General features: G+C 50.3%; 2 protein-coding genes across 11 annotated transcripts in view; one reads left to right on the forward strand and one right to left on the reverse strand.

Annotated features, from left to right (window-relative positions):
• The window catches only part of ARSG (arylsulfatase G), a 129,136-nt gene that overhangs the window by 100,232 nt on the left and 4,799 nt on the right, over positions 1–24,105 (reverse strand). The gene's annotated exons all lie outside the window — the stretch shown is intronic.
• On the forward strand, positions 1,133–22,256 carry SLC16A6 (solute carrier family 16 member 6). 7 transcript variants are annotated; one of them, XM_062216828.1, is made up of 8 exons: positions 1,321–1,483; positions 2,779–2,903; positions 4,668–4,777; positions 8,961–9,199; positions 12,050–12,193; positions 14,068–14,196; positions 17,820–18,644; positions 20,163–22,256. In XM_062216828.1, the coding sequence occupies exons 3-8, from the start codon at positions 4,710–4,712 to the stop codon at positions 20,411–20,413; spliced, it is 1,656 nt and encodes a 551-aa protein (XP_062072812.1). In that variant the 5' UTR covers positions 1,321–1,483; positions 2,779–2,903; positions 4,668–4,709; the 3' UTR covers positions 20,414–22,256. The 7 variants fall into 7 exon arrangements, with proteins under 7 accessions (XP_062072813.1, XP_062072812.1, XP_062072815.1 ...); XM_062216831.1 differs by lacking the exon at positions 4,668–4,777; XM_062216827.1 differs by lacking the exon at positions 2,779–2,903.

Raw genomic sequence — 24,105 nt, forward strand, 5'->3', positions numbered from 1 at the left:
AACGGAGCGGCCGGGGCCAAAGTCCCCAGGGGTATGCGGAGACTATGGCCTTTGCCTCCAAACGCGTCCCCAAACTCCCCCGGGATTGCGAGGTGGCGACCGCGACGCCAAGGTTGCGCCCCAGCGGGCTCTGAACCGCCTGGGAGCCGAAGTCGCACGCTTTGTCCCCAGGAAGAGCTCGTAGCTCAGGTTGCCAGTGACTCATCTGCTGAATGCCCAGCGACCTTGGGGCTGGGGACTTCGGGATGAGGGGTACGCACCCCTACCCATCCCGGTCCCTTACGAGGAGAGGAGGGGGCTGCCCGCCTCCAGGCGGCCGTGCACCTGTGCGGACGCTGCCTCCCGCCGGGCGGGCAGAGTGCGCGCGCGCCCCGGGCCGGGGATGCTGACTCAGCCTGGCCGCTCACATCCCTGTTCGCGCAACGCGGATGCTTCGGCTGCCGCCGCTGCAGCAGAGCTGGGGGGAAAAGCCAGACACCCGCAGCTCCCCGGCCGCGAGCGGCCTGGGGCCCACTGCGGCACTCCCTCTCCACCCCCGGCAGGGGCACTGTGGGGACGCGCGAGTTGACGAAACTGGGGGAAGTGGGCTCCGGAGGAGGAACTCGGGCGCCGCGCGCGCAGCTCACACCCAAACTGGAAGGAACCTGTTCTGCCCGGGGCGGGCGCGGAGCCGCCGCAGCCGCGAGCGCCGTGCGGGACCAGCCCCGGCACGCGCGCCTCCCTTCCTCCCTAAATCCCCAAATTCTCCGGGCACGGGCGGGGCTGGCAGTGGACGCGCCGGGGGGGGGGGGGGGCTGGCGAAGGGAGGCGGCCTCGAGCCCCGCGCGCGCCGGCTGGGGGTTCCCAAAGAGAGGCTGCAGGCGCCTCCGGAACACCCTGCCCGCTCCGCGCCCACCGGCGCTGCAGCGAAGTGCCGGGGGCTGGCCGGGCCGGGCGCGCCCCGGCCGGGGGCTGGCGCAGTGGTGCCAAGGACCCCAGCGGCGTTGGCGGAGACGACCGGCCCGGGACAGCGACGCGGTTACCTTCCGTGACCCCCAGCCCGAGCGGCGGGCGCGCGCCCGGTCCACGTGGGCCGGCGCGCGCGCGCCAGGACGGCCCCCTCCTTGGCGGCGCTCGGCGCTCGCAGCACATGGTCGGCGGCGGCGCGCCCCCGAGGCCGGCGGAGACCGGCTGCAGCCGGTATAGGATAAGAGATAGGCAGCGACGCGGGGCCGGGGCGCGGGCAGCAGCACGCACCGCCCGGGCGCTGGCGGCCGGGGTGGGGGGCGGGGGGAGGGTGTGGCTCGGGTGGCCCAGGCGCGGGAGTGGGTGGGGGGCCAAGGCGCTCCGGCTCCTCCGGCGCAGCCAACTTGTGACAGACTGGGGCCCGCCCTCTAAAGGGTTAAACCTTTCTCATGTTACCGAGCGGCTTATAAGGAGGGGGAGACCAAGCCTCCGCCTTATTGGGAGCCTTTTGGGGTTTATTCTCTTCCCTTCTAACTTGGTGAGTTGGTTTTATTATTGTACGTGTTTAAAAGTTTGATGGTGGGGGGTGGGGGCTTGGGGTTGGCTTCTTTTTTATTATTATTATTTTCTAAAAATATTGGTTGGGGCCATTTTTGGGGCGAGGAAGCAGAGGAGAGCAGTTTGGAGAGGTTGTTCGGGAAGGTATTCTCTGTGACAGTTGGGAATAGGGCCACCGCCAGGAGGACGCGCTGTCGCGGGTTTGGGCAGCTGCGAGTTGGGTGTCCATGACCCTGGTTACAGCTGGGGTCCGGGAGAGACCTCAGGAGGGCCTGGCCTTTGGGTGTCCCTCGCCCCGGGTTGGGGACTTCGGGTCGTCGGGCGAGCCGGGGGCGGCGGACTCAGCCCCTCCGTGAATTTTCCTCTTGAAGTTGCCTGCGCGTCACGAGAGCGAAATGTCAGAGGTACCTTCCTTCCCCAGGCTCGCGCGCGCACGCACGCACGCCGGGGAAAGTGGGGTCCCTCTGCGCACCCCTGCAACACAGCACCCCCCGCCCAGGGTGGCCCCCGGTTTCCGCGGCGGGGGGCCGCGGGGGTGGGCTGGGAGTTCCCCGCGGAGCGCGGGTCCCGCACCTTGACCGGCAGAACTGTCAGCCGCCGGCGGCTGGTCCCGCGCAACTTCCAAGGTTGCCGGGGCTCCGGGCGCGGGGAAGCGCCGGTGCGGCGGAGGAAATGGGTTGTTTCCCTGCCGGGTGGATGTTTTCTGCTCGGTTCCCCCACCGCGGCAGGCAGGTGCTAGGAGTTTGTGAGGTGCCGCGTGAAATGTGGAGGCTGGGCGGGGGGCGCGCGCGTCCGTCTTGGCGAAAAGCTCCCTGGAGCCCACTGGGGAAAGAGCGCTTACAACTTGTCAACCTGCAAGCCGGCTCTGGCTGCACAGTTAGCTCCTGCGCGCCAGCTCCTCCTCGGAGGAAAAGATTTCCACCTTGGTGTTGCGATGTCTTGGGAACCTTAGGACTGTTGCTTTTGTAAATTCCATTAAGATGGGTGTCTTGTTTGAGGGGGAAAATGCCCAGGGGTTTATGCCGAAATCTCTTTAAGTGATGCCTCTCGCTGTGTCCCAAGCACTATGCCATGGCCGGTTTTTTTTGGTGGGGGGAGTTAACAATACATCCTGTGGATGAATATAGTTGAACATCTCTCCTAATTAAGGGAAAGGTGCCCAAGATAGAAACTTGCAGCATGTAAATAAACAACGCAGCCGAGTGGAAAAGCGCCTTCTATCTTCACGAGTGCCGGGCTAACCCGGAGTTTTCCTTCTGTGGTTTCCAAAACAAGACTTTCCTCAGTGGAACTCCTGAGGAGGACACTTAAATTAGGGGCTCCGGTTTCAACATCACGGTCTGGTGAAGTGGTGAATCGGTTGTATGCAATGATTCAGTGTCGCTGGGGCAGCCTTCCAGGTTAGATTTGGCTTTTTTTTTTTTTTTTAAATAGACAATTCAAATGAACTTCACCCAAGAGATACAAACTGGTTTTGACAACAGGGACCAGAAACAACTTGTCAAAAGCGGTTCTCCAGGCCACGCCTTTAAGAAGAACTGGGAGTCTCAGAGCGCCCTGGCCCCGGGCTCTGCCTCCATTAGTAGCCTGTATTTTGAACTTTGCTCTGAACTGACCCTGGATTAACACCATCCCAGTCTGTAATCCAGTCTCGTTCACTTTCCGTGCCCTCGGGTCGTCTCTTCTCTAAGTAAAGCTCCCAGGTAGAGCAGATTTCCACACCTTGGAGGAGGAGCCATGGGACTATTTAAGCCAATCAAACGCTCTAGGAAAGACACGGCAGACTGCCCAGCGGTCTTTGCCGTTATGCCTCCTGTGGAAAACATGAGGGTGGGAGGAAGCCCCTGTTCAGACAGGTCCAGTGGGTGAGGCCCGAGAGACCCTTGCTTTTGCAGATGATGAAATTCAGGGATGAAGTGATTTCCCTAAGATTGTGTCACCAGTTAATGGCAAACAGGAACAACAAATATGGCACGAGGACTTTGATAAGACAAAGCCGTGGGCCTTGCAAAGCCAGGTCAATACCTACCAGGCAGGAAGAGATCTGAGGTCCTCTCAACCTAGGTCAGCTCTCTTGTTTACCAGTTGGAGATGCCCAGAAGGCCAAGGGATTCTCCAAAGGCCTGTAGCCTTCCTTGTCTTACAGGGTGGTGCGGGGCTGCCTGGTCGTGCCAGCCACTGAGATCCCCTCACGGCCCATGGATGTCCTTTCCCTTCCGATAAATTCCCATGACCATAAAACCAAAATGCACAGGTTATTTCCATATTCTGCAATTTTTAGAAGCTTCTAAGGAACCAGACTCACAAATCAGGCCTCAGTTGCTTTGTTTGCAGAGGTCAGCAGTCTGCTAGATGAGTGGGAGAAAGAAAGAAGCATCTATGAGGTAGCGGTTGTATAAGGAAGCAGCTGCGCCTTGCCTCGGGGGCGCCACTAGACTCCGACTTCACGTAGCCAACTTTTAGTGAACACGTACCGTGTGCCCAGGGCTGTGCCAGGTCCCGGATCCACAAAGAGCTGCTGACTGCTTCCGAGGTCCTGGCAAGCACCATCTTGCATGCAAAATGCAGGTGTTAGCAGCCAGGAAGTATTAGGAACCAGGTTTTTCTATCATTAATCTGTACAGTACTCTTCTCTTAAAAGCCCAATGCTCGCATAATAGGACATAGGATGCTAAAGGCATAAACTTTTTAGGGTAGGAATAGGCTTAAGGTATCATCTTTCCTTTAGGAGGATCCTAGTTATAAGAAAGAAAATTTCTGTCCTTCAAAAACCCAAGAATGTACGGGAAGTTTTATTTGAATCTGCTATAGTAGAGAAGTACGTACATAAAGCAGAGTTTGGAAAAAAAATTAAAAGGGAATTGATCACCCAGAAGGGGCTCAGAAAGTTAAAGAAATAGGGCAATCAAAAGATCCACCAGTTTTATCAGTTGTCATAGATCAGATCTAGTCAGTGGCCAGCTACTTGACACGCAGGTGTGCAAGAACCATATAGAATGTGTGCTCTCTCCTTGGGTCACAGGTTTGACCCAAAGAATAGGTTGATTAATAAAAGGACACTTCAGAAAGCTTGTGGGAAAATTGAATTAAACGATGTTTACTTTGGTGCAAAAACTTCTGAAATCTGTGCATCGTTTTATTTACTAATTTATTTTATTTGAAAGGGAGAGAGACAGAGATCTCCCATCTGCCGATTCACTTTCCAAATGTCCGCAACATCCAGGACTGGGCCAAGCCGAAACCAGAAGCTGGGAACTCAATCCGGGTCCCCCACGTGAGTAGCAGGGACCTGCTGCCTCCCAGGGTGCCCATTGGCAGGAAGCTAGAGTTGGGAGCAGAGCTGGGACTCACACAGGCACTCCAGTATGGGGTGTGGGTGTCCCAAGTGGTCCCTTAACCACTACGCTAGGTGCCAATGCCACAGTATTAACACATTTTTCGTAAACTTTTCCAAGATCCCTTGTATGCATGGATTTCAGGTTTTTTGCACCAAAATAAACTTGGCCTAACTCCATTTTCCATGAACCTTTTGAAAGACCCTCCTAGAACTCGGTGCTAAATTCCGAAGCATCAACTGTTAAAGCTGAATGGAGCGTGGAGCTTCTCCACTGGCTCAGGCCCACCGAGGTGAAGTGACTGTCTCAGGGCCCACAGTTAAGTGCCAAAGGGTTCACAGGCCTCTGTACAATAGAGAAAGCTTTGATCTGGATGCAGTGTCTCCATCTCTGTAAAGCACCTGCCTCCTGGGCCTTTCAAAGGCCGTCCCAAAGGCTTGCTCCCCACTGGGCAGCAGGAGAGTTGATTCTGGATCATTTGGGTCAAGTCCCTTCCTGGCTCTGGGGCTCACTGCCCTTCTTTTGCAAAATGACTAAGTTTTACAGAGAGGACTTGCACAGATGAGCAGCAAGCTCCCTTTCAGCTTCAGCATTCTGCAATTGTACGAGGGGGCCGCAGGCTGATCCTGCAAGCCACTGGCCACCCAGCAAGGCAGGAGAGTGAGCTAGATTGCAGCCATCGCAGAACTGAAATCTGTGCTGACAGGGAACCTTCCCACGATGGTGCGTGAGCTCAGCTCATTCAAAACTGCAGCCCAGGTCATTCATCTGTGTGCAGTCCAACCGAAACATGATTTATCTCTTGATCCCACGGTGATATTAGGCTACAGAGAGGTTCAACTTATCTCCTGGGGGCCTTTTTCAAGCTTTATCCCAATATGTTTTTATTCAAGTTGGTCCTGAGCCCTCCATTAAGACCTTTCGGGCACCCTTCTGGGTTAGAACCGTTGTGCTAATATGATGTTGGACTTGGTAGCCAGTTAGGCCTGACTACTGTGCTGACATTTCTGGAAGGGTGTGGCTGAAAGACTTCAATAGGACACACTTCAGCCTTAAGGTTCTGCAGTAGTATCAGAAGCATATTTGACTCTGTGGGGGCAGAGACCATCTCATCGTCTCTTCCCTGGAGCACTCCTACAGTGAAAATGAAGGCTCTGGCACCTCGCTGGAAAAAAAATCAATGAAAGTGAAGTTTATAGAGGGCTACAAAAGAGATTTAGGCCCCAGATTTTGTGAGCGTGTGTTTAATTGAGCAAGTAGCATAAATACATAAAGGTCAGTGACACCGCATCCTGAAATGAGACCTGGACACACACAAAGGAGAAAAGCCCCTTAGCTTGAGTTGGTTGGAGGAAGCATTATGAAAAGAGGATTTGGGGAGACGATATGGCCAAAGTCAAGACCGGGAGAGACCAGGGTCCAGGAGGGGCCCATTTGGACCATGGTCAGAGAGTCCAGACTTAGAAGAAATCAGGCCACAAAGGCAGACTGGGGCCCACTTAGGAAGGACGCTGAGAGCCAGGCTGCTTAGTGGCTTTTCTCCTCCAGGAAGAGGAAAAGCCACCGAAAAATGCCATGACTGTGCAGCATTTCACAAAGATTAATCGTACCAGACACACGGAGCCAGTTAAGTGGCAATGAAGGGAGTCGTGGCCTCACAAGGGAGAGCCTGCAGGGATGGCCGGCCAGGGGAGTGGGATGGAAGTGGCACAGGCGGCCGGCTCGCCGCTACCACTGCCCTCCTGCCCACCAATGCCCCCTCCCCGCTATCCTAAAGCCAACACTGGGAAGTCCTTGTTTTTTGTTTTTTTTTTTTTTTTATTTTGGCCTTCTGGATTTTAAAAACCTACCACCATTTTCACTCCGCTGGCCCAGCTGCCTCATCTTGAGAGTGACCTTTGCAAGGCCGGTGCGGGAGGGATGTTGTGAAAACCTCACTCCTGTGCCTTTGCTGGGGAGGAGGGGGGCACCTGCTCCCTGTTTGAGCTCAACTGCTAATGTTGGGGACCGCTAATGGCAGTCCCTTCTGCGGCTGCCCGGCCTGCCCCCGGCCGTGGTTCACTGCCCTTCGCACCCTTCCACTGGCTGTCAGGCCGATGCATCAACACTCGCCGACAGGCAGAGGCCTCTGCCCTAGGGAGCATGTACTTCTTGAAGCACCGCGTGCTCTATTGCTTTCAAGCAACTCCTGGTCAGTGCACAGTGTATGCTCTTTCCCACGTACGAGGGTCTGGTGGGAGTGGCACGAGCAATACATGCATGACATCGTGAGGTCAGGCTTGCTGCTTTTAGAGGTTTATGGAGTAGATTCAGGATCTGAGTCTTAAGATCAGAAACTGGCAAATCTTGAAAATGCATTTTTCAGTTGCCTTGCATTACAACTTGAATGCAACCATGGATGGCTAGAGAAAGGACACACCTGGGCATTTTGAAAATTCACCTGTATACAATGGTGTATAAAGAATTCCTGGCCGGCGCCGCGGCTCACTAGGCTAATCCTCCGCCTTGCAGCACCGGCACACCAGGTTCTAGTCCCGGTCGGGGCGCCGGATTCTGTCCCGGTTGCCTCTCTTCCAGGTCAGCTCTCTGCTGTGGCCTGGGAAGGCAGTGGAGGATGGCCCAAGTGCTTGGGCCCTGCACCCCATGGGAGACCAGGAGAAGCACCTGGCTCCTGCCATCGGATCAGCACGGTGCGCCGGCCGCAGCGTGCTTACCGCGGCAGCCATTGGAGGGTGAACCAACGGCAAAAGGAAGACCTTTCTCTCTGTCTCTCTCTTACTGTCCACTCTGCCTGTCAAAAAAAAAATTCCTAAACTTAAGGTTAGTGGCCATTAAGAACTCTGCAATCATGAACTCATGTGTTGTTATAAATATTAATTTTAGTTGGACTATGAATTCACACCACTGATCCAGAGTATATGAAATTGCAGAAGCTTTGAAAGGGACAGTATCCCTGTGCGAGCCCAACCCAGAAGTTCAGCCCACATCACTCTAGTGTTACGTGCAGGGTCTCCTCTTCCTTGGAGGTGTCACAGCACGGGTTCGGTTTGTTGTGGTGTTGACTGCAACTGGGAAAGGCACAGGCAGGTCGGGGTAACTTGGTTAAGGTAACTGGTGCCCAGACCAGTCGCCGTATTCTAGAATACTCATCATGTGCTGAGATGCTCGGTTGCTAATATACCAGGTGTTGGTCAACTTTGAGGAACTCTAGAATACAGAATGCTCACGTTTTGATTGACAGTGACATTCTGTCCGTGCAGGCACAGCCACAGGGGGCACACATCCTCAGAGTGTTGCTCACTGAGTGGAAAGCAGAGTTGGCTGGATGACCTGAATGTCCAGGGGCATCAAGCAGGGATGCACGTGGCATCTCAACCCCTTATCCTGGGGAAGGTGCTAGAAATACTGTGTTTGCGCTTCACCTCCTTTATCTGGACTTCATTTGCTTTAAAATTTTATTTGATTTATTTGAGAGGCAGAGATGGACAGGCAGAGTTCCCATTCACTGATGCACTCCCCAAATACGCACAGTGGCCTTGGGCTGGGCTAGGGCCAAAGCAAGGAGCCAGAAACTCAATCCGGGTTACCCCATGTGGGTGGTAGGGAGCCAATTACTCAGCCATCACCACTGCCTCCCAGGGTCTGCATTAGCAAGAAGCTGGAGCTGAGACTCGAACTTAGGTACTCCAGTGTGGGAAGCAGGCACCTCACGCATTAGGCTAAAGGTCCCCTCCTTGCCCACCCCAGGTTTCATTCCCTTGTCAATCTAGTCTTTCTTTCCCGGGCTGTCTCCTTCAAAGTCAGCATCAATACTTGATCTAGTGACCACACTGTCTTCCTTCAGAGTATCCCCAATATTCTGCTCTGATTCCCTTTTTTCTTTTTTAAATGTCACCGGGAATTCTTACCTCCAAGTTGTGCAACACAAAGACAGGTGACAGGTTAGAGAAGGAGAGAAAGTTGCCCAAAGATGCTATACTAATAGTACATGGTTTAAATAGTCAACAACCAAAGCTGTGGTGGCAAAGTGGCTTTGATTTGTTGTTTGCCAAAGGGTATGAGCATCTTCAGCCCTCCTGCTACTGCTGTTCTAATTTTTTTTTTTTTAACTTTCTGTTTCAGATTAAGAATGACCCAAAAGAAATCAACACTTTGTTCTGGAACCAATGTGTATACTCAAGTGCCTGATGGAGGATGGGGCTGGGTAGTAGCTGTTTCTTTTTTCTTCATTGAAGTCTTCACCTATGGCATCATCAAGTCCTTTGGTGTCTTCTTTAATGACTTAATGGACAGTTTTGATGAATCCAACAGCAGGATCTCATGGATAGTATCAATATGTGTGTTTGTCTTAACGTTTACAGGTTAGTACGTCTTTCAGCCCAACCACAACACAGCCCCTTTTAATTTGCCCACGTGTGTGGGATGCATTCCCTCGCGTGACCTGTTGGCCCTTTCTCGTCTCAAAAAGGAATACGGGTTGGGGATTGGCAAGAAGCAAGAGGCACTACAGAAAACAGCCTTCTCTGCCAACTCTGAGTGCCTTCAACTCAACAGACGTATTTACCATCCACTGTCTGTACATTCTTGGGACTCCATAAAGGAGAGCAGTAAACCCGCTTCCATGAGGATGTGGTCAGCCTGCAAATCCACGGAGCATTTGGCTCAGTACGCCTCGGTCTCAGAAAGCATGCCTGGCAGACAGGCTGCAGACATGAAGAGGAACCATCACCTGGGTAAAAGGACGGCAAATACGAGGAGTCTTCAGAAAGCTCACGAAAACACTGCTTGAGGATTTTTTTTTTTTTTTAAGATTTATTTATTTATTTGAAAGGCAGAGTTAGAGATCTTCCCACATGCTGGTTCACTTCCCAAATGGCCACAATAGCCGGAGCAGGGGCAGGCCTAAACTAGGAGCCAGGAGCTTCTTCCAGGTCTCCCGTGTAGGTGCAGGAGCCCAAGGCCTTGGGCTATCATCTGCTGCCTTTCCCAGGCACATTAGCAGAGAGCTGGATTGGACTTGGAGCAGCCAGGACTCAAACTGGCACCCACACGGGATGTTGGCATTGCAGGCGGTGGCTTTATCAGCTATGCCACAGCGCCAGCTCCTGGGGTTTCAAAAACTTTTTGCCACAAAATTAACTTGTCTTTGAATTTCATTTTTCCACGGACTTTTTAAAGCCCCCTCCTATTTTCCTAAGGAAACCGAATTCCAGACACCTGCTTCCCTACACGACTTCGCTAATGCATCATTGCACAGTATTTCAGTATCACTTTTGCAAACTAATTTTTACTTGGTTCCACATAGGCGTAATTTGAACACACACTAGAGCTCCTGAGTTCACCTGCCAGAAGCAACGTCAAGGGTTTTCTGAGCGAGCAAAGCCGTTGACCTTATCTCAAAAGTTAACCAGACTGAATTTAAGCTTCCCTAACTTTACCCTAATGCCCTGTCATGGAGCGATCATGTATGAAGTTAACGCTAAGTTAAAGCCCTTGTTTAATATTAGTTCAACTGCTGACCATCTGATGTCTGAAAAAGCATCTCCTTGTGTTTTTATCCACTGGGTAAAGTGGGAATTTCTTACCAGTCCTCACACTAGTGTAGATTTCATTGGGTATTAACATGCCTGATCTTTACATCGCAGCATGTGTGTTTCTCAGGACGATCATTTAAGCGAATTAGTACCAAAATGTTACACTCAGTAATCTAAATAAAAAGAAAATCCCAAAGCTTAAGTTTCAGCTCTTTTATAACCAAAGCTAATTTTGTAGTCAACTAGAAATTTCCTGTTAATATTCTTATACCAGAAGATAATTCTTCTCAGTGCTATTATTCTAGTTGTTACTGCTTTGAGCTGACACACTGGCTTGAAAAGATAGTGGCTGGCCTCCTTATGAGCTACATTCAATATTAGTGTGCATTCTAATGACTAAACATAGTAGAAACACATGCACTAACCCCACAATACGGAATCCTTGTTTCTCTTCCCTTTCTGCCCAGCGTGTTCCATCTTGCTCTTCCCAGCCCCAGTCTCAATGGTTCACCTATCAGTAGGCTCAAGTTGATATGAAGCAACATATAAGTATGAAGTTAATTTCCTATGATGACCAAGAATTCACCATGCTTTCATTCTATATCACTTTCAGGAAAGTCACATGAAATGAACTAGCTTTTGACTCCCAAATGGAGCTTTTTAAAAAGAATCCAGTGATGGGCGTTTGTGCCAGCAGTTGAGATACCAGCTGTGGACACCCACATCCCACATGGGAGGACCTGGGTTGAGGACCCAGCTCCAGCTCCTGATTCCAGCTTCTTGCTAATGTGGACTCTGGGAGGCAGCAGTGCAGGATGGGTGACCTAGTGGGTTCCAGCCACCTCTGGGAGATCTCGATTGGGTTTCCAGCTCCTGGCTTCTGCCTGCCTTGACCCCAGCCATTTGAGGAGTGAATCAGAGGATGGGAGCTTTCTTTCTTCCCTGTCCCTATAAATGAAATAAAAATTGAAAAAATCCAAAGTAGTGAGTATAGAGAAAAAAATGATTCAAGTCATCACAGAAAACCCAATTTTTGTTGTGGGATCGCATAAACAACATAAATGCATCTCTGATTTTATAGACACTCATTGTGAGTCAAAACCTCTCATCTAAAAATATCAGTTTTTATACTGATATATAAGTTGTTTTACTGTTACCCTGGCTTTCTCTTTATTTTTTAAGCTCTATGTATTTATTCTTTTGAAAGGCTGAGTCACAGAGAGAGGGAGAGAGCGAGAGAGAGAGAGCGCTTCCATCCTCTGGTTTACTTCCCCAGGTAGCCACAATGGCCAAGTTGAAACCGAGATCCAGGACTCCATCCGGGTCTCCCACATAGGTGGCAGGAGCCCAAGTACTTGGGCCATCTGCTGCTGCTTTCCCAGGTGCATTAGCAGGGAAGCACAGTAGCTGGGATTTGAGCTGGTACTCTGATATGAGATGCTGGCATTGCAGGTGGCAGCTTAACCTGCAGTACCATAACGCTGGCCCCTGACTTTTCTCTTTGTAGAGCCTGAAACGTCTTGTCTGATTTGAATAATTGCTAACATAATTGTGGAATCGACTTAAGCAGCCATTGTATGGCTGGACATACTGAGTCTGCAAGCCCCAGACTAGCAGGTGACTGCAGCTCACCCCCAGGCCCCCGTGAGTAACGAAGCCTTTGCATTCTTCCTGCAGGTCCCCTGTCCGCAATCCTGAGCAATCGCTGTGGACACCGGGTGGCAGTGATGTTGGGAGGAGTGCTGGTCAGCACTGGGATGGTGATAGCCTCCTTCTCCCAAGCGGTCTATCACATGTACATCACCATCGGGGTCCTCTCAGGTAAGTGTTCCTCCTCAGCGCCAAGTTCTGTCATGGGGGCATTTGGCCTGGCAAGTAAGGTGTCCCTTGGGATGCTTGCATCCCATATCAGAGCGCCCGGGTTCCAGTTCTGACTGCACTTATGATCCCAGCTTCCTGCTGGGCGGCAGGGACCCAAGCACTCGGGCCGTCTTCTGCTGCCTTCCCAGGCACATTAGGAGGGAGCTGGACTGGAAGTGGAGCAGCTGGAATTTGAACCGTGCTCCGATTCAGGATGCCAGTGTCCTAAGGAGCAGCCTAACCTGCTGACCACAGTGCTGCTACTAAGAAGCTGAGTATCCTGATCCGGAAAGTCACACCCTCAAATGCTCCAAAATTCGAACCTTTTTGAGCTCCTGCACGATGCCACAAATAGAGAATTCCACATCATGAAAGGTTTGTTTCATACGCTTACTTATTTACAATATGGTAAAAAAAAAAAAAAAATTGACATTCAGGCTCCATGTATAAGCTGTATATGAAGCATAAAGGAATTTCATGCTTAGACTTGGCTCCCATAACCAAAATATCTCCCTGTGTATATGCGGAGATTCCAAAGTCCAGGCATATCTGAAATCTGAAACACTCCGGTCCTGAGCATCAACCTGTGATATGCACACCTGTCCGTAGGTATAGTTATATACACACATACATCCACACACGTACGAGTTGAGGTTTTCACACTCAACATTTTTCCCAGGAGCAGACATTTCGCCTAGCAGCTGGGATGCCTGAGTCCTGCACTGGAGCGCCTGGGTTTGATCTCCAGCTCTGGCTCCTGATTCCAGCTTCCTCCCAGCACAGACCTGGGATGCAGCAGTAACGGTGCAAGGAATTGGGTTCCCGCCACCCCTGTGGGAGAACTGGATTGAGTTTCTAGGTCCTGGCTTCAGCCCCAGTCTAGTCTCTGCCACTGCAGGCATTTGCGGGAGCAAACCAACAAATGGGAGCTCTGCTTCTCTTTGTGTCTCTCTGCCTTTCAATACGTGTCCAGACTTCTTTCTTTTCTTTTCTTTTTCTTTTTTTTTTTTTTTTGACAGGCAGAGTGACAGTGAGAAAGAGAGAGAGAGAAAGGTCTTCCTTTTGCCATTGGTTGACTCTCCAATGGCCGCCGCGGTAGGCGCGCTGCGGCCGGCGCACCGCGCTCATCCGATGGCAGGAGCCAGGTGCTTCTCCTGGTCTCTCATGGGGTGCAGGGCCCAAGCACTTGGGCCATCCTCCACTGCACTCCCTGGCCACAGCAGAGAGCTGGCCTGGAAGAGGGGCAACCGGGACAGGATCGGTGCCCCGACCGGGACAAGAACCCGGTGTTCCGGCTCCGCAAGGCGGAGGATTAGCCTAGTGAGCCGCGGCGCCGGCCCAGACTTATTTCTAAATACAAGTCTAACATGAGGGTGCTTTGGAAAGTTCCTGGGAAAACGGAATTAAAAGAAGTTGATTTTGGGACAAAAAAATTTTGCAGTGCAAGCATATGGGATGTCTTTCAATAGTTCATGAAAAAATGATAATTATGAAAAAACTTGACTAAAGAAACATTATCTTTTAGTTGTATTTTCCAAACTTTTAAAAGTACCCTTATATAAACACTATATTCATTACATAAATTTTTTAAGTGCAGATAAGTTAAAAATAGAAAAGAGTTTTGATACTCCTAGCATCCCAAAACAAATGGAGCAGCTTGCCCAGACCAGCAATAAAACCCATTTTCTTTGCTATGTCACATTTTTTCTAGAACGAGTTACTTGATTTCCAGAACGTGCGATTCAAAAGTGAACAATCCAGGCCCTTTGCGTGCAGCCTTCCCGTGCTGGTCAGCTCGAGGTTCTCACTGCTCTCCGTGGCTCTCTCCCTCACAGGTCTGGGATACTGCTTTAGCTTTCTTCCCGCTGTCACCATTCTATCCCAGTACTTTGACAAAAGACGCTCCATAGTCACGGCGGTCGCCTCCACGGGAGAGTGCTTTGCTGTGTTTGCTTTCGCACCAGGTAGGTGGGCTACAACAGTCTACGTATGCGTGGGGAACATGAGGACTGCCCTCAGCTGTTCTTGCTAATCGAACTTTTGCCCACAGCGTGGATGGTTCTGATTGCATATGGAATGGGGGTGGGCCTTGTGGCTGCATGGGTGAAGCCACTGCTTGGATTGCCCGCATGCTGTATCAGAGCGCCAGTTCCAGCTGCTCCGCTCCTGACCCAGCTTCCTGCTGCTGCACCTTGGCAGGCAGCACGTGGCAGCTTAGGTACTTGGGCTCCTTCCACCCTCAAGGGAGACGCAAATAGAATTCTGGCCTCCCGGCTTTGGCCTGGCCCAACCCTGGCTGTTGCAGGCATTTGGGGAGTGAACCAGTGTATAAAAGATCTCTCTCTTTCTTTCTGCCTTTCAAGTAGATGCAAAAAATAAAACAATATTTTAATGAAAGGTTGTTTGCTTTCTCTTCCACAGCACAGTTTTAAGATGTTTCTTCGCTAACTCCTATGTTAGGAGTTCAAACCATTTTAGTAACAGTCCAACTTTACAGAAATAGAAAGCTACATGGCACATATTCAGCGGTGTAGCTTTTTTGATGTGTATTCCAAGATGATTTAATGGTTTGAAATTGTTCATGCTAATATTCCTCTGCTTTGTCAAGAGAGCTACGTTCAGTGTGGACTTAAAGTAGGCTAATAAAGTCAGTTTTATTATCTGTGTATGTGGATAATCTCAGCAAAAATAAATTTTTTAAGATGTATTAATTTAAAAGGCAGAGTGACAGAGAGAGAGGTCTTCCATCTACTTTTTCACTCCCCAAATGCCAGAACAGCCAGGCCTGGGTCAGGCTGAAGCCAGGAGCCAGGAACTCCATCCTGCCTCCCACAGGAACCTAAGTAACTGGGCCATTAGCCACTGCCTCCCACCCAACCTCATTAGCAGGAAACTGGATTGGAAGTGTGGAGGAGCCTGGACTTCAACCAGGCGCTCTGATACAGGATGTGGGAGTCCCAAGCAGAGGCTTAACCTGCTACACCACAATGCCTGCCCTAGTGAGCAAAATTTTTAGCCCTGATTTATTTCCTATCTTACCCTCATTATGTGAATTATGAGAAAACTAACTAAAGTAGTGAGCAGATAACCTTGGAGACAGATTCACCGCTTACTCTGCCATTTCTTTTTTTTGGACAGGCAGAGTGGACAGTGAGAAAGAGAGACAGAGAGAAAGGTCTTCCTTTGCTGTTGGTTCACCCTCCAATGGCCGCCGCGGTAGGCACACTGCGGCTGGCGCACTGCGCTGATCCGATGGCAGGAGCCAGGTGCTTCTCCTGGTCTCCCATGGGGTGCAGGGCCCAAGCACTTGGGCCATCCTCCACTGCCTTCCCTGGCCACAGCAGAGAGCTGGCCTGGAAGAGGGGCAACCAGGACAGAATCCGGTGCCCCGACTGGGACTAGAACCTGGTGTTCCGGCTCCGCTAGGCGGAGGATTAGCCTAGTGAGCTGCGGCGCCGGCCCATGCCATTTCTTGATTAACGAGTCAGTGGGTTGCCTTTGTTCATAGGCGATGCGGGCAGAAGTAATGAGGGGTGATGTGTCATAACACCTGAAACTTTGCAGATGGTTCCGAGAAACTAATGCGAGTGTGCATACAGATATACGTGCTCGCGTGGAGAGGCAAAGAAAATGTCAATTGTTGAATTTGGGCAAAGGGCAGGCATCCCCTCATAGGTGTCTTTCTCTCCACTTTGTGGATTTGAGATTTTTTTAAGGCTAATTAATTGATTTAATTTGAAAGGCAGAGTTACAAAGAAGGAGACAGAGAGAGAGAGAGGTTTTCCATCCACTGATTCACTCCCCAAATGGCCACAATGGCCAGAGCTGGGCCGATCCAAAGCCAGGAGCCTGGAGCTTCTTCCAGGGGCCCAAGGACTTGGGCCATCTTCCACTGCTTCCCCAGACCATAGCAGAGATCTGGATCAGAAGTGGAGCAGCCAGGACTCGAACCAGTGTCCATAAGGGATGCTGGCACTGCAGGCAGTGGCTTTACTTGCCATGCCAAAGCACCAGCCCTGGACTTGACATTTTTAAAAATAAAATGTTGAAGAGAGACTCAATGGATTATGAGTGGGGAGAGTGTATCTCAGTCGGTCTGTGCCTTGGCACTGGGCACCACCCTAGCTATGTTGTAGGCACTCAAGAAATGCAAAAGAGAAAAAGGGAAATTAGACCAATTAATGCCAGATGAGGAATGGGTATTTAGAAATACCCAAGCATAAACTATTTTGTGACTTTAAGTTTTCGATATTAATGGGGGAGCAAGGTCGCGAATAAAACAGATGAGGTCCCCCAAGAAGCGTGGGGGCTCACTCACTAGGCCAGTCTCCTGGCTAACCGAGTCACCACCATACTCGACTGTCCCCTACGAAAGAGGAGAATGAGGTGATGAGGAACGTCGCTTAACCTTTCTGAGATGCTTGGAACGATGCTCTATGGTACCTGCATGATCCTACTATGACTGCAGACCTCCGCGCTCACCTTGGCCTTGGCCATGGCCTTGGCCCCACATTCCCGTGTCCAGAGCTGCCCTGCAGGCTGCCGCTGGCAGGCAGACAAGGCCCCACCTCAATGGCAGGAAGCAGCAGAGCTGCAGCACAGGAGAATGGGTCCTTTAATTCCAGGATACCCATGTGAGCCATTAGGGTTATTTCTCATTTGACCCATTATGCCTCAGGATGGAGTGAGTGGATGTATTAATGATGCTGTTCTGAGGTTGGTAAATCGGTTTTTTGTTTTTTTGGGTTTTTTTGGACAGGCAGAGTAGATAGTGAGAGAGAGAGAAAGACAGAGAGAAAGGTCTTCCTTTTTGCCGTTGGTTCACCCTCCAATGGCCGCTGCAGCCGGGGCATCGTGCTGATCCGAAGGCAGGAGCCAGGTGCTTCTCCTGGTCTCCCATGCGGGTGCAGGGCCCAAGCACTTGGGCCATCCTCCACTGCACTCCCGGGCCACAGCAGAGAGCTGGCCTGGAAGAGGGGCAACCGGGATAGAATCCGGTGCCCCAACCGGGACTAGAACCTGGTGTGCCGGCGCTGCAAGGCGGAGGATTAGCCTGTTAAGCCACGGCGCTGGCGGTAAATTCGTTTTGTTAAGGTCACATAGTGCATCTTTCTGGCTGTGCATATCACATAGTCTCTGTCCCAAGTCCCGAATCCTGCTGCTGGGCACAAAAGCGTCCTTGGACCATGTGAATGAAAGAGCCGGGTTCAGGTACACTTTAGTGACAAAGACCGGCAGTGGGTCCGAGCGGCCTGCAGGCTGCTGATGGCCAAACCTCGGTGTCCGGCTCAAACCTGTCTCACTTCTAGCGCCTCTGCCTGGAAAAATGCCCTCTTCAAAACGCTTTTGGAAAGCCGGGCTGGAAAGTTGTGCTTTCCAAACAATTACTGTGCACCAAGTAAGTCTCCTGCCTTACTGCTTCCCAAAGTGCACAGAACCTAGGAGGAAGGCTGGCCCAGATTCACTGCTGAGTGCATTTTAGACGAATTCTGGGTAACTCTGCAGCCAGGTTTCTTGCTATTTCCCCCGTCCTCGGGTCCCTGACTGACCTTGGATTCTGTTGCTTCCTCGCTCCCGCCTCTCCCAGCCATCACAGCCCTGAAGGAGCGCATTGGCTGGAGGTACAGCCTCTTCTTCGTGGGCCTGCTGCAGCTGAACATCGTGGTCTGCGGGGCGCTGCTCAGGCCGATCATCATCAGAGGACCAGGGTCCCTCAAGACGGTCACCCTCGAGATTCGGGAGAACCGGAAAGAAGTGCAATACATGCTTGAAAATGAGAAAACGCGCACCTCAATAGACTCCATTGACTCAGGAGTAGAACTAACTACCTCACCGAAAAATGTGCCTAGTCATGCTAACCCCGAGCCCGAGCCCAAGGCCGACACGCCGCGGACCCTGGGGAAGACGGGCTCCGCGCGCACCGCCGAGAAAGCCCCCCTGTTGGACTTCTCCATCCTGAAAGAGAAGAGTTTTATTTGCTACGCGTTATTCGGCCTCTTTGCCACGCTGGGATTCTTTGCACCTTCTCTGTACATCATTCCCTTGGGCATCAGCCTGGGCATCGATCAGGACCGGGCCGCCTTCCTCCTGTCCACCATGGCGATCGCCGAGGTGTTCGGGAGGATCGGAGCCGGCTTCGTGCTCAACCGGGAGCCCATCCGGAAGATCTACATCGAGCTCATCTGCGTCGTCCTACTGACGGTCTCTCTGTTTGCCTTCACGTTTGCTGCTGGCTTCTGGGGACTGATGTCGTGCGGCGTGTTCTTTGGGATTATGGTTGGGACGATCGGGGGCACCCACATCCCGCTGCTCGCCGAGGATGACGTGGTGGGCATTGACAAGATGTCCTCCGCCGCGGGAGTGTACGTCTTCATTCAGAGCATAGCGGGGCTGGCCGGGCCGCCCCTCGCAGGTAATTTCAAACACCAGACACAAGCGCTTGTCTGCCTTCCCTGTGCCGGCTGTGCTGGCTTCCCGTGCAAGCCGAATTCTTTTTTTTTTTTTTTTTAAGTCTACTTCCATTTTTATAGTTTCGTAGACTCCTAGAGCCACCAGGGTTTAGAGATGGCCCGGGGCCAAACCTCTTGATTTGAATAGGAGGGAACTGGGGCAGGAGCTGGGGGCGGCAGTTAACATGCCACCTGGGATGCGTCTGCCCCTCTCTGGGTGCCTGGGTTCGTGGACCAACTCCCCTCACGATTGCAGCTTCCTGCCCATCTGCACCCTGGTAGGCAATGGGCAGTGGCTCAAGTAGTTGGGTCCCTGCTCCCACATGGGAGCCCTAGACTGAGAGTCCTGGCTTCCAAACACAGCCTGGCCCATCCCCAGCTATCGAGGAGTGACCCAGTAGACGAGAAAATCAATCTCTCTCTCTCTCCTCCTCCTCCTTTTAAATAAATACATTGAAAGTTAAATAAATGTGAGGAAATTGAAGGCCAAAGAATTGAAGCCAGAGCCCGAGCAGTTAGATTGGAGAGCCACTCAGGATCAGAGCCCGTGTGGCATCCAGGCTGCCCTGGCTTTTCCCATCGTCCTGCTGACACAGGAACATGGATTTTGCTCATTCCAACGACCCTGTGACTTCTGGAATATCAGAACTCAGGGACCTCTGGAAGGCATCTTCCCTTCCAGGGAAGGGTGTTTGGAATGAGGCACAGAGCACCGCTCTGTGAGTTCTCCGTGGGTGAATACAGAACAGTTCCTTCTAGAAAGGACGTGCATATGTTTCATTAGCTCGGGTGCAGGGCCTTAAAGCTACTGTGATTAGCAATCTGAGCCCCTGTAAAGAGACACCTGGAGGGAACTCAAGTGGAACATAATACAGCTCTCTCCCTACTAAGAACCTAAAGACACCTCCAAAAGTTTATGGAAAATGGGATTAAAAATAAGTTTATTTTCATGCAAAAATTTGTTGAAATGCAGTTTTTTCATAAGACACATTTTCCATGACTTTTCTTTAGAAAAACAAAATAAAGGGGCCGGTGCTGTGGCTCAGTGGGTTAAAGCCCTGGCCTGCAGCGCCGGCATCCCATATAGATGCTGGTTCAAGTCCCAGCTGCTCCTCTTCCAATCCAGCTCTCTGCTATGGCCTGGGAAAGCAGTGGAGGATGGCCCAGGTCCTTGGGCCCCTGCACCCATGTGGGAGACCCGGAGGAAGCTCCTGGCTCCTGGCTTCAGATCAGCCCAGCTCTGGCTGTTGTGGCCATTTGGGGAGTGAACCAGCAGATGGAAGATCTCTCTGTCTCTCCCTGTCTCTGTGGCTCTGGCTCTCAAATAAATAAAAATAAATCTTTAATAAAAGAAAAAGAAAAAAAATAGTAAGACAGGAGGAAAGCAAAGAAACTGAGAAGTCCCTGAACTGAACGGGAGCCCCCGGGGAGAGGGTTTGTGTCCAGACGATGTTGCTAACGATGCTGATGCTCTCTCCCAGGTCTCTTGGTGGACCAGAGTAAGATCTACAGCAGGGCCTTCTACTCCTGCGCAGCTGGCATGGCTGTGGCTGCCCTGTGCCTGGCCCTGGTGAGACCGTGCAAAAAGGGACTATGCCAGCACCAACATTCAGGTGGAACGCAAGTCGAGAGTCACCGCGGGAAGGTTCTGGAAGACATCCCTGAAGACTTCCTGGAAATGGATCTTGGGAAAAATGAGCATAGAGGCCATGGGAAAACGGAGCCAGTCTGACTGGCTTTCCTGTGTTCCAGGAGCCGTGATATTGGCTGAAGCTGAGACCAGTGAGGGGCTGGGGCAGAGGGGCCAACTGCTCTGTCCCACTCTCAACACTGCATTTTAAAGGGAATGTATGTGTGAACACACTACCACCTTTTTTTTTTCCCTAAATTTTCCTTTTTGCTTGTTTTTTAAGCCAAAACAAAACCAACCAACCACTCTTCCATGTATAAATCTGGCTGCATTCAGTAGCAATACAAAGATAGCATTCACATTCCAGGGCTCACACAGTGACATGGACTGATGGGGTGGTTCTAAGAGCTCTTCCTCGTGATGAACTACTATCCTACAAACCGACACATGACCCAGGCCACTGAAATTCGCCATTAAAAAAACAAACTCCAACCAATCATTTAAAAACTTGGCAATTTGCAGAAATATGAATACATTTTTTAAATGCTTTGGCAAATACTGAGTTTCTCATTAACAAATTATGGCCTCTGCATTTTCCAAACATTGCATGGGAATGAAGCATAGTTTAAGACCAAGCATTTGACTAATAAACTTTTTTTTTTCAATATATAGAACTTGAACTTCATAAATGTGAAGATCACCACTTCTTTTAATGGCCAGTCATCACCAGAGGTATTTTAGTACAGAATATACAAAACTGCATTTGAAAAGGTGTTTCCTGTTACTTTTAATTATTCAAAAATATATGATTGTAGCGTCTTTAATTTAAACCACTATTTATTATTAAGTTATTCTAGAATAATTAATCAAAAGAGATAAAACATAGAACCTGAGACACAGCAGCATCTTTTACCTCTTTTCTGCAATCCTCTTAATGCCTCAAAGAATTCTTATCTTGTAAAGTGACTCTCCTAAAAGGCCAGCTTGTAATGATTCTTCAGTCTGATCAAAGGCAGTGTCCACGATTTAAAAGGGGAGAAATGGATAGCAAATCGCCTTAGCTTTTACAAGTAATTTTGTCTCATCACCTAAGAATACTTGAGGATCTTCTTTGATCAGAATTATATTTCATTGAATTGTTGAAACATTTATGATTTTTTTTTTTAAAGAGCAAACATCTAAGGGTTGAAGCATTTCTGTATTTTCTAGGAGTAGCAGAGACATTTACGTTGCCATCGTGAGTTAGAAATTTGCAATTTGATGTTTTCCATGGAACGTGGCTGGATCGTTTCCATGGGTGTCAGTGCGTCGTGTAGCGTTTCTCGTTAGCAGTTTTCTGTAGAGGGGCAAGTGTGAGGGTGTGAGGTGAGCTGCTCACCTGTCTACTGACTCTCGCCCTGCAGGTGATGGTCGGTGCTCGCTGCTCCACCTTTCTTCATCTTTACTGTTAATTTATGACAACTCAGGGGGAAAAATATAACAAGCCTAGTTTGGTTACAGGTACACACAAGCTTGAATCTTTCTGTGCACTGAACTGAGAGTGGCATAGTTCATCACCGCCGGCTACATTTTTGTATAGCATTTTATCAGCCATAGAAATAGGACAATCTGTAAAACTCTGGGGAGGGCGGGGAGGAGGTGACCGAGTCTGTGGAACGCAGACGCACCGAGAGCCGGCCGGAGGCAGCCCGTCCGGCACTGCCTAGAGGGGCTCTGAGCGCCTGGTAGTTCCTGCAGAGTCAAATGACTTCAGCACTTTACAACGTATTTTTTACTATGAATGTTCCATACAATTTAATATTTATAACTGATTTCTGAGGGATCTGCTCTATGTCCATTCTGTTAACTGCATGAAGAAAAAATGTATGCCAACTTCTGTATGTCAGTAATCAAGCTCTTACATGTCTGGAAGAAAATAAAAGCAAGACTGGTGGTTTGTTCTGTATTGGTGACATTCTGGTACTTCTAGATTTGCAATAAATTTATGGCTTTTTTATTTAAAACGACTGATTTTCTTCTGCCATAAGCTTTTTATGAACTCTTACAACATGCATTGATCCAAATGAAGTCATAAATACCCAAAGATTCATTGCAAGTAAATAATATTTTTAACCTTTCTCTTCTGCAAAATATTGCAGCTCTGCATGTAAAGGTCCCCAAGAAGCATCATCTCGTTTTCCTCTTTCATTGAAAACAGGACTTTTTAATGTTAAAATTTTCATACAAATTATTCTAAAGCACCCGAGAAAACAACTACAAATAACTTGAGCAAAGTATTGATGGACAGCAGGAGAGGGACATAGAAGCACAGGGCGTGGGCCTTAGCCTTGTGGTGCAGACTCCCTGTCCCACGCTGGGGTGCCCGGGTCGCACTCCTGGCTGCAGCCCCTAGTCCAGCTTCCCCCAGTGCAGACCTTAGGAGGTGAAGGCTCAAGGGATCAGGTTCCTGCCCTTGATGTGGGAGGCCTGAATTGTGTTTCTGGAGTGTGGCACCAGCCCTGGTCATTGCAGCCAATCTGGGGAGTGAACCAATGGATAGAAGCCCACTCTTTCTGTCTCAAATTACAAAAAAAAAAAAAAAAAACTTTTTCAAAGATTTATTTATTTGAAAGAGTTAAAGAGAGAGAGATCTTCCATCTGCTGGTTCACTCCAAATGGCCCCAATGGCCAGGGCTGAGCCAGGCCAAAGCCAGGAGCCAGGAGCTGCACCTGGGTCTCCCACGTGGGTGCAGGGGCCTGAGTACCTCGGCCATCTTCTGCTGCTTTCCCAGGCGCATTAGTAAGGAGCTAGATTGGAAGAGCAACAGCTGGGACTCAAACTGGCGCACATATGGAATGCCGGCATTGCAGGCGGCAGATTTACCCGCTATACCACAGCACCAGCCCCAAATTCTTTTTTTAAAAAAATTATATAACCAAATGAAGCAACTCTTCCAAATGTTCCTGGAGAAATGGAATGAAAAAATAAGTTGTGGCCATTTGGAGAGTGACCCAGCAGATGGAAGATAACTTTTTATGTCTTTCCCACCTCTCTATCACTTTACAGTTTGGGGGAAAAACAAAGTCTTAAAAAAAAAAAAAAAGAGTGGGACCGTGCCACTGTGCATAGTGGGTTAAGCCTCCGTCTGCAGCTCCGGTATTCCATATGGGCATAAGTTTGTGTCCTGGCTGCTCCTGTATTTTTTTTTTTTTTAAAGATTATTTATTTGAAAGTCAGAGAAGGAGAGAGAGAGAGCCTCCATCCGCTGGCTCACTCCCCAATTGGCCACAATGGCCGGAGCTATGCCTATCTGAAGCCAGGAGCTTTTTCCAGGTCTCCCACGTGGGGTGGGTGCAGGGGCCCAAGAATTTGGGTCATCTTCCACTGCTTTCCCGGGCCATGGCAGAGAGCTGGATCAGAAGTAGAGCAGCTGGGACAAGAACCGGCACCCATATGGAATGCCAACACTGCAGGCAGCAGCTTTATCCACTACGTCACAGCGCCGGCCCTGCCTTTATTTATTTGAAAGGCAGCACTACAGAAAGAGAAAGAGGTCTTCCATCCGCTGGTTCACTCCCCAAATGGCCGCAATGACCAGGGCTGGAGTAGGCCAAAGACGGGAGCCATAAGCTTCTTCCAGGTCCCCCACTTAGGTCCAGGGGCCCAAGAACTTAGGCCATCTTCTGCTGCTTTCCCAGGCGCATTAGCAGGGATCTGGATTGGAGGTGGAGCAGCCAGGACTAGAACCGGCGCCCATATAGGATGCCAGCATCACAGGTGGTAGCTTTACCCGCTACTCCACAGCGCTGACCAC

The sequence above is a fragment of the Lepus europaeus genome, chromosome 18, assembly GCF_033115175.1.
Source record: "Lepus europaeus isolate LE1 chromosome 18, mLepTim1.pri, whole genome shotgun sequence".
Lineage (NCBI taxonomy): Eukaryota > Metazoa > Chordata > Mammalia > Lagomorpha > Leporidae > Lepus > Lepus europaeus.

Excerpts from the sequence above, each read along its gene's own strand:
- SLC16A6 (XM_062216828.1), top strand. The coding sequence starts at position 4,710 with ATGTCCGCAACATCCAGGACTGGGCCAAGCCGAAACCAGAAGCTGGGA. Across the intron at positions 14,197-17,819 it reads TGTGTTTGCTTTCGCACCAG|CCATCACAGCCCTGAAGGAG; the intron begins GTAGGTGGGCTA and ends CGCCTCTCCCAG. Across the intron at positions 18,645-20,162 it reads GGCCGGGCCGCCCCTCGCAG|GTCTCTTGGTGGACCAGAGT; the intron begins GTAATTTCAAAC and ends GCTCTCTCCCAG.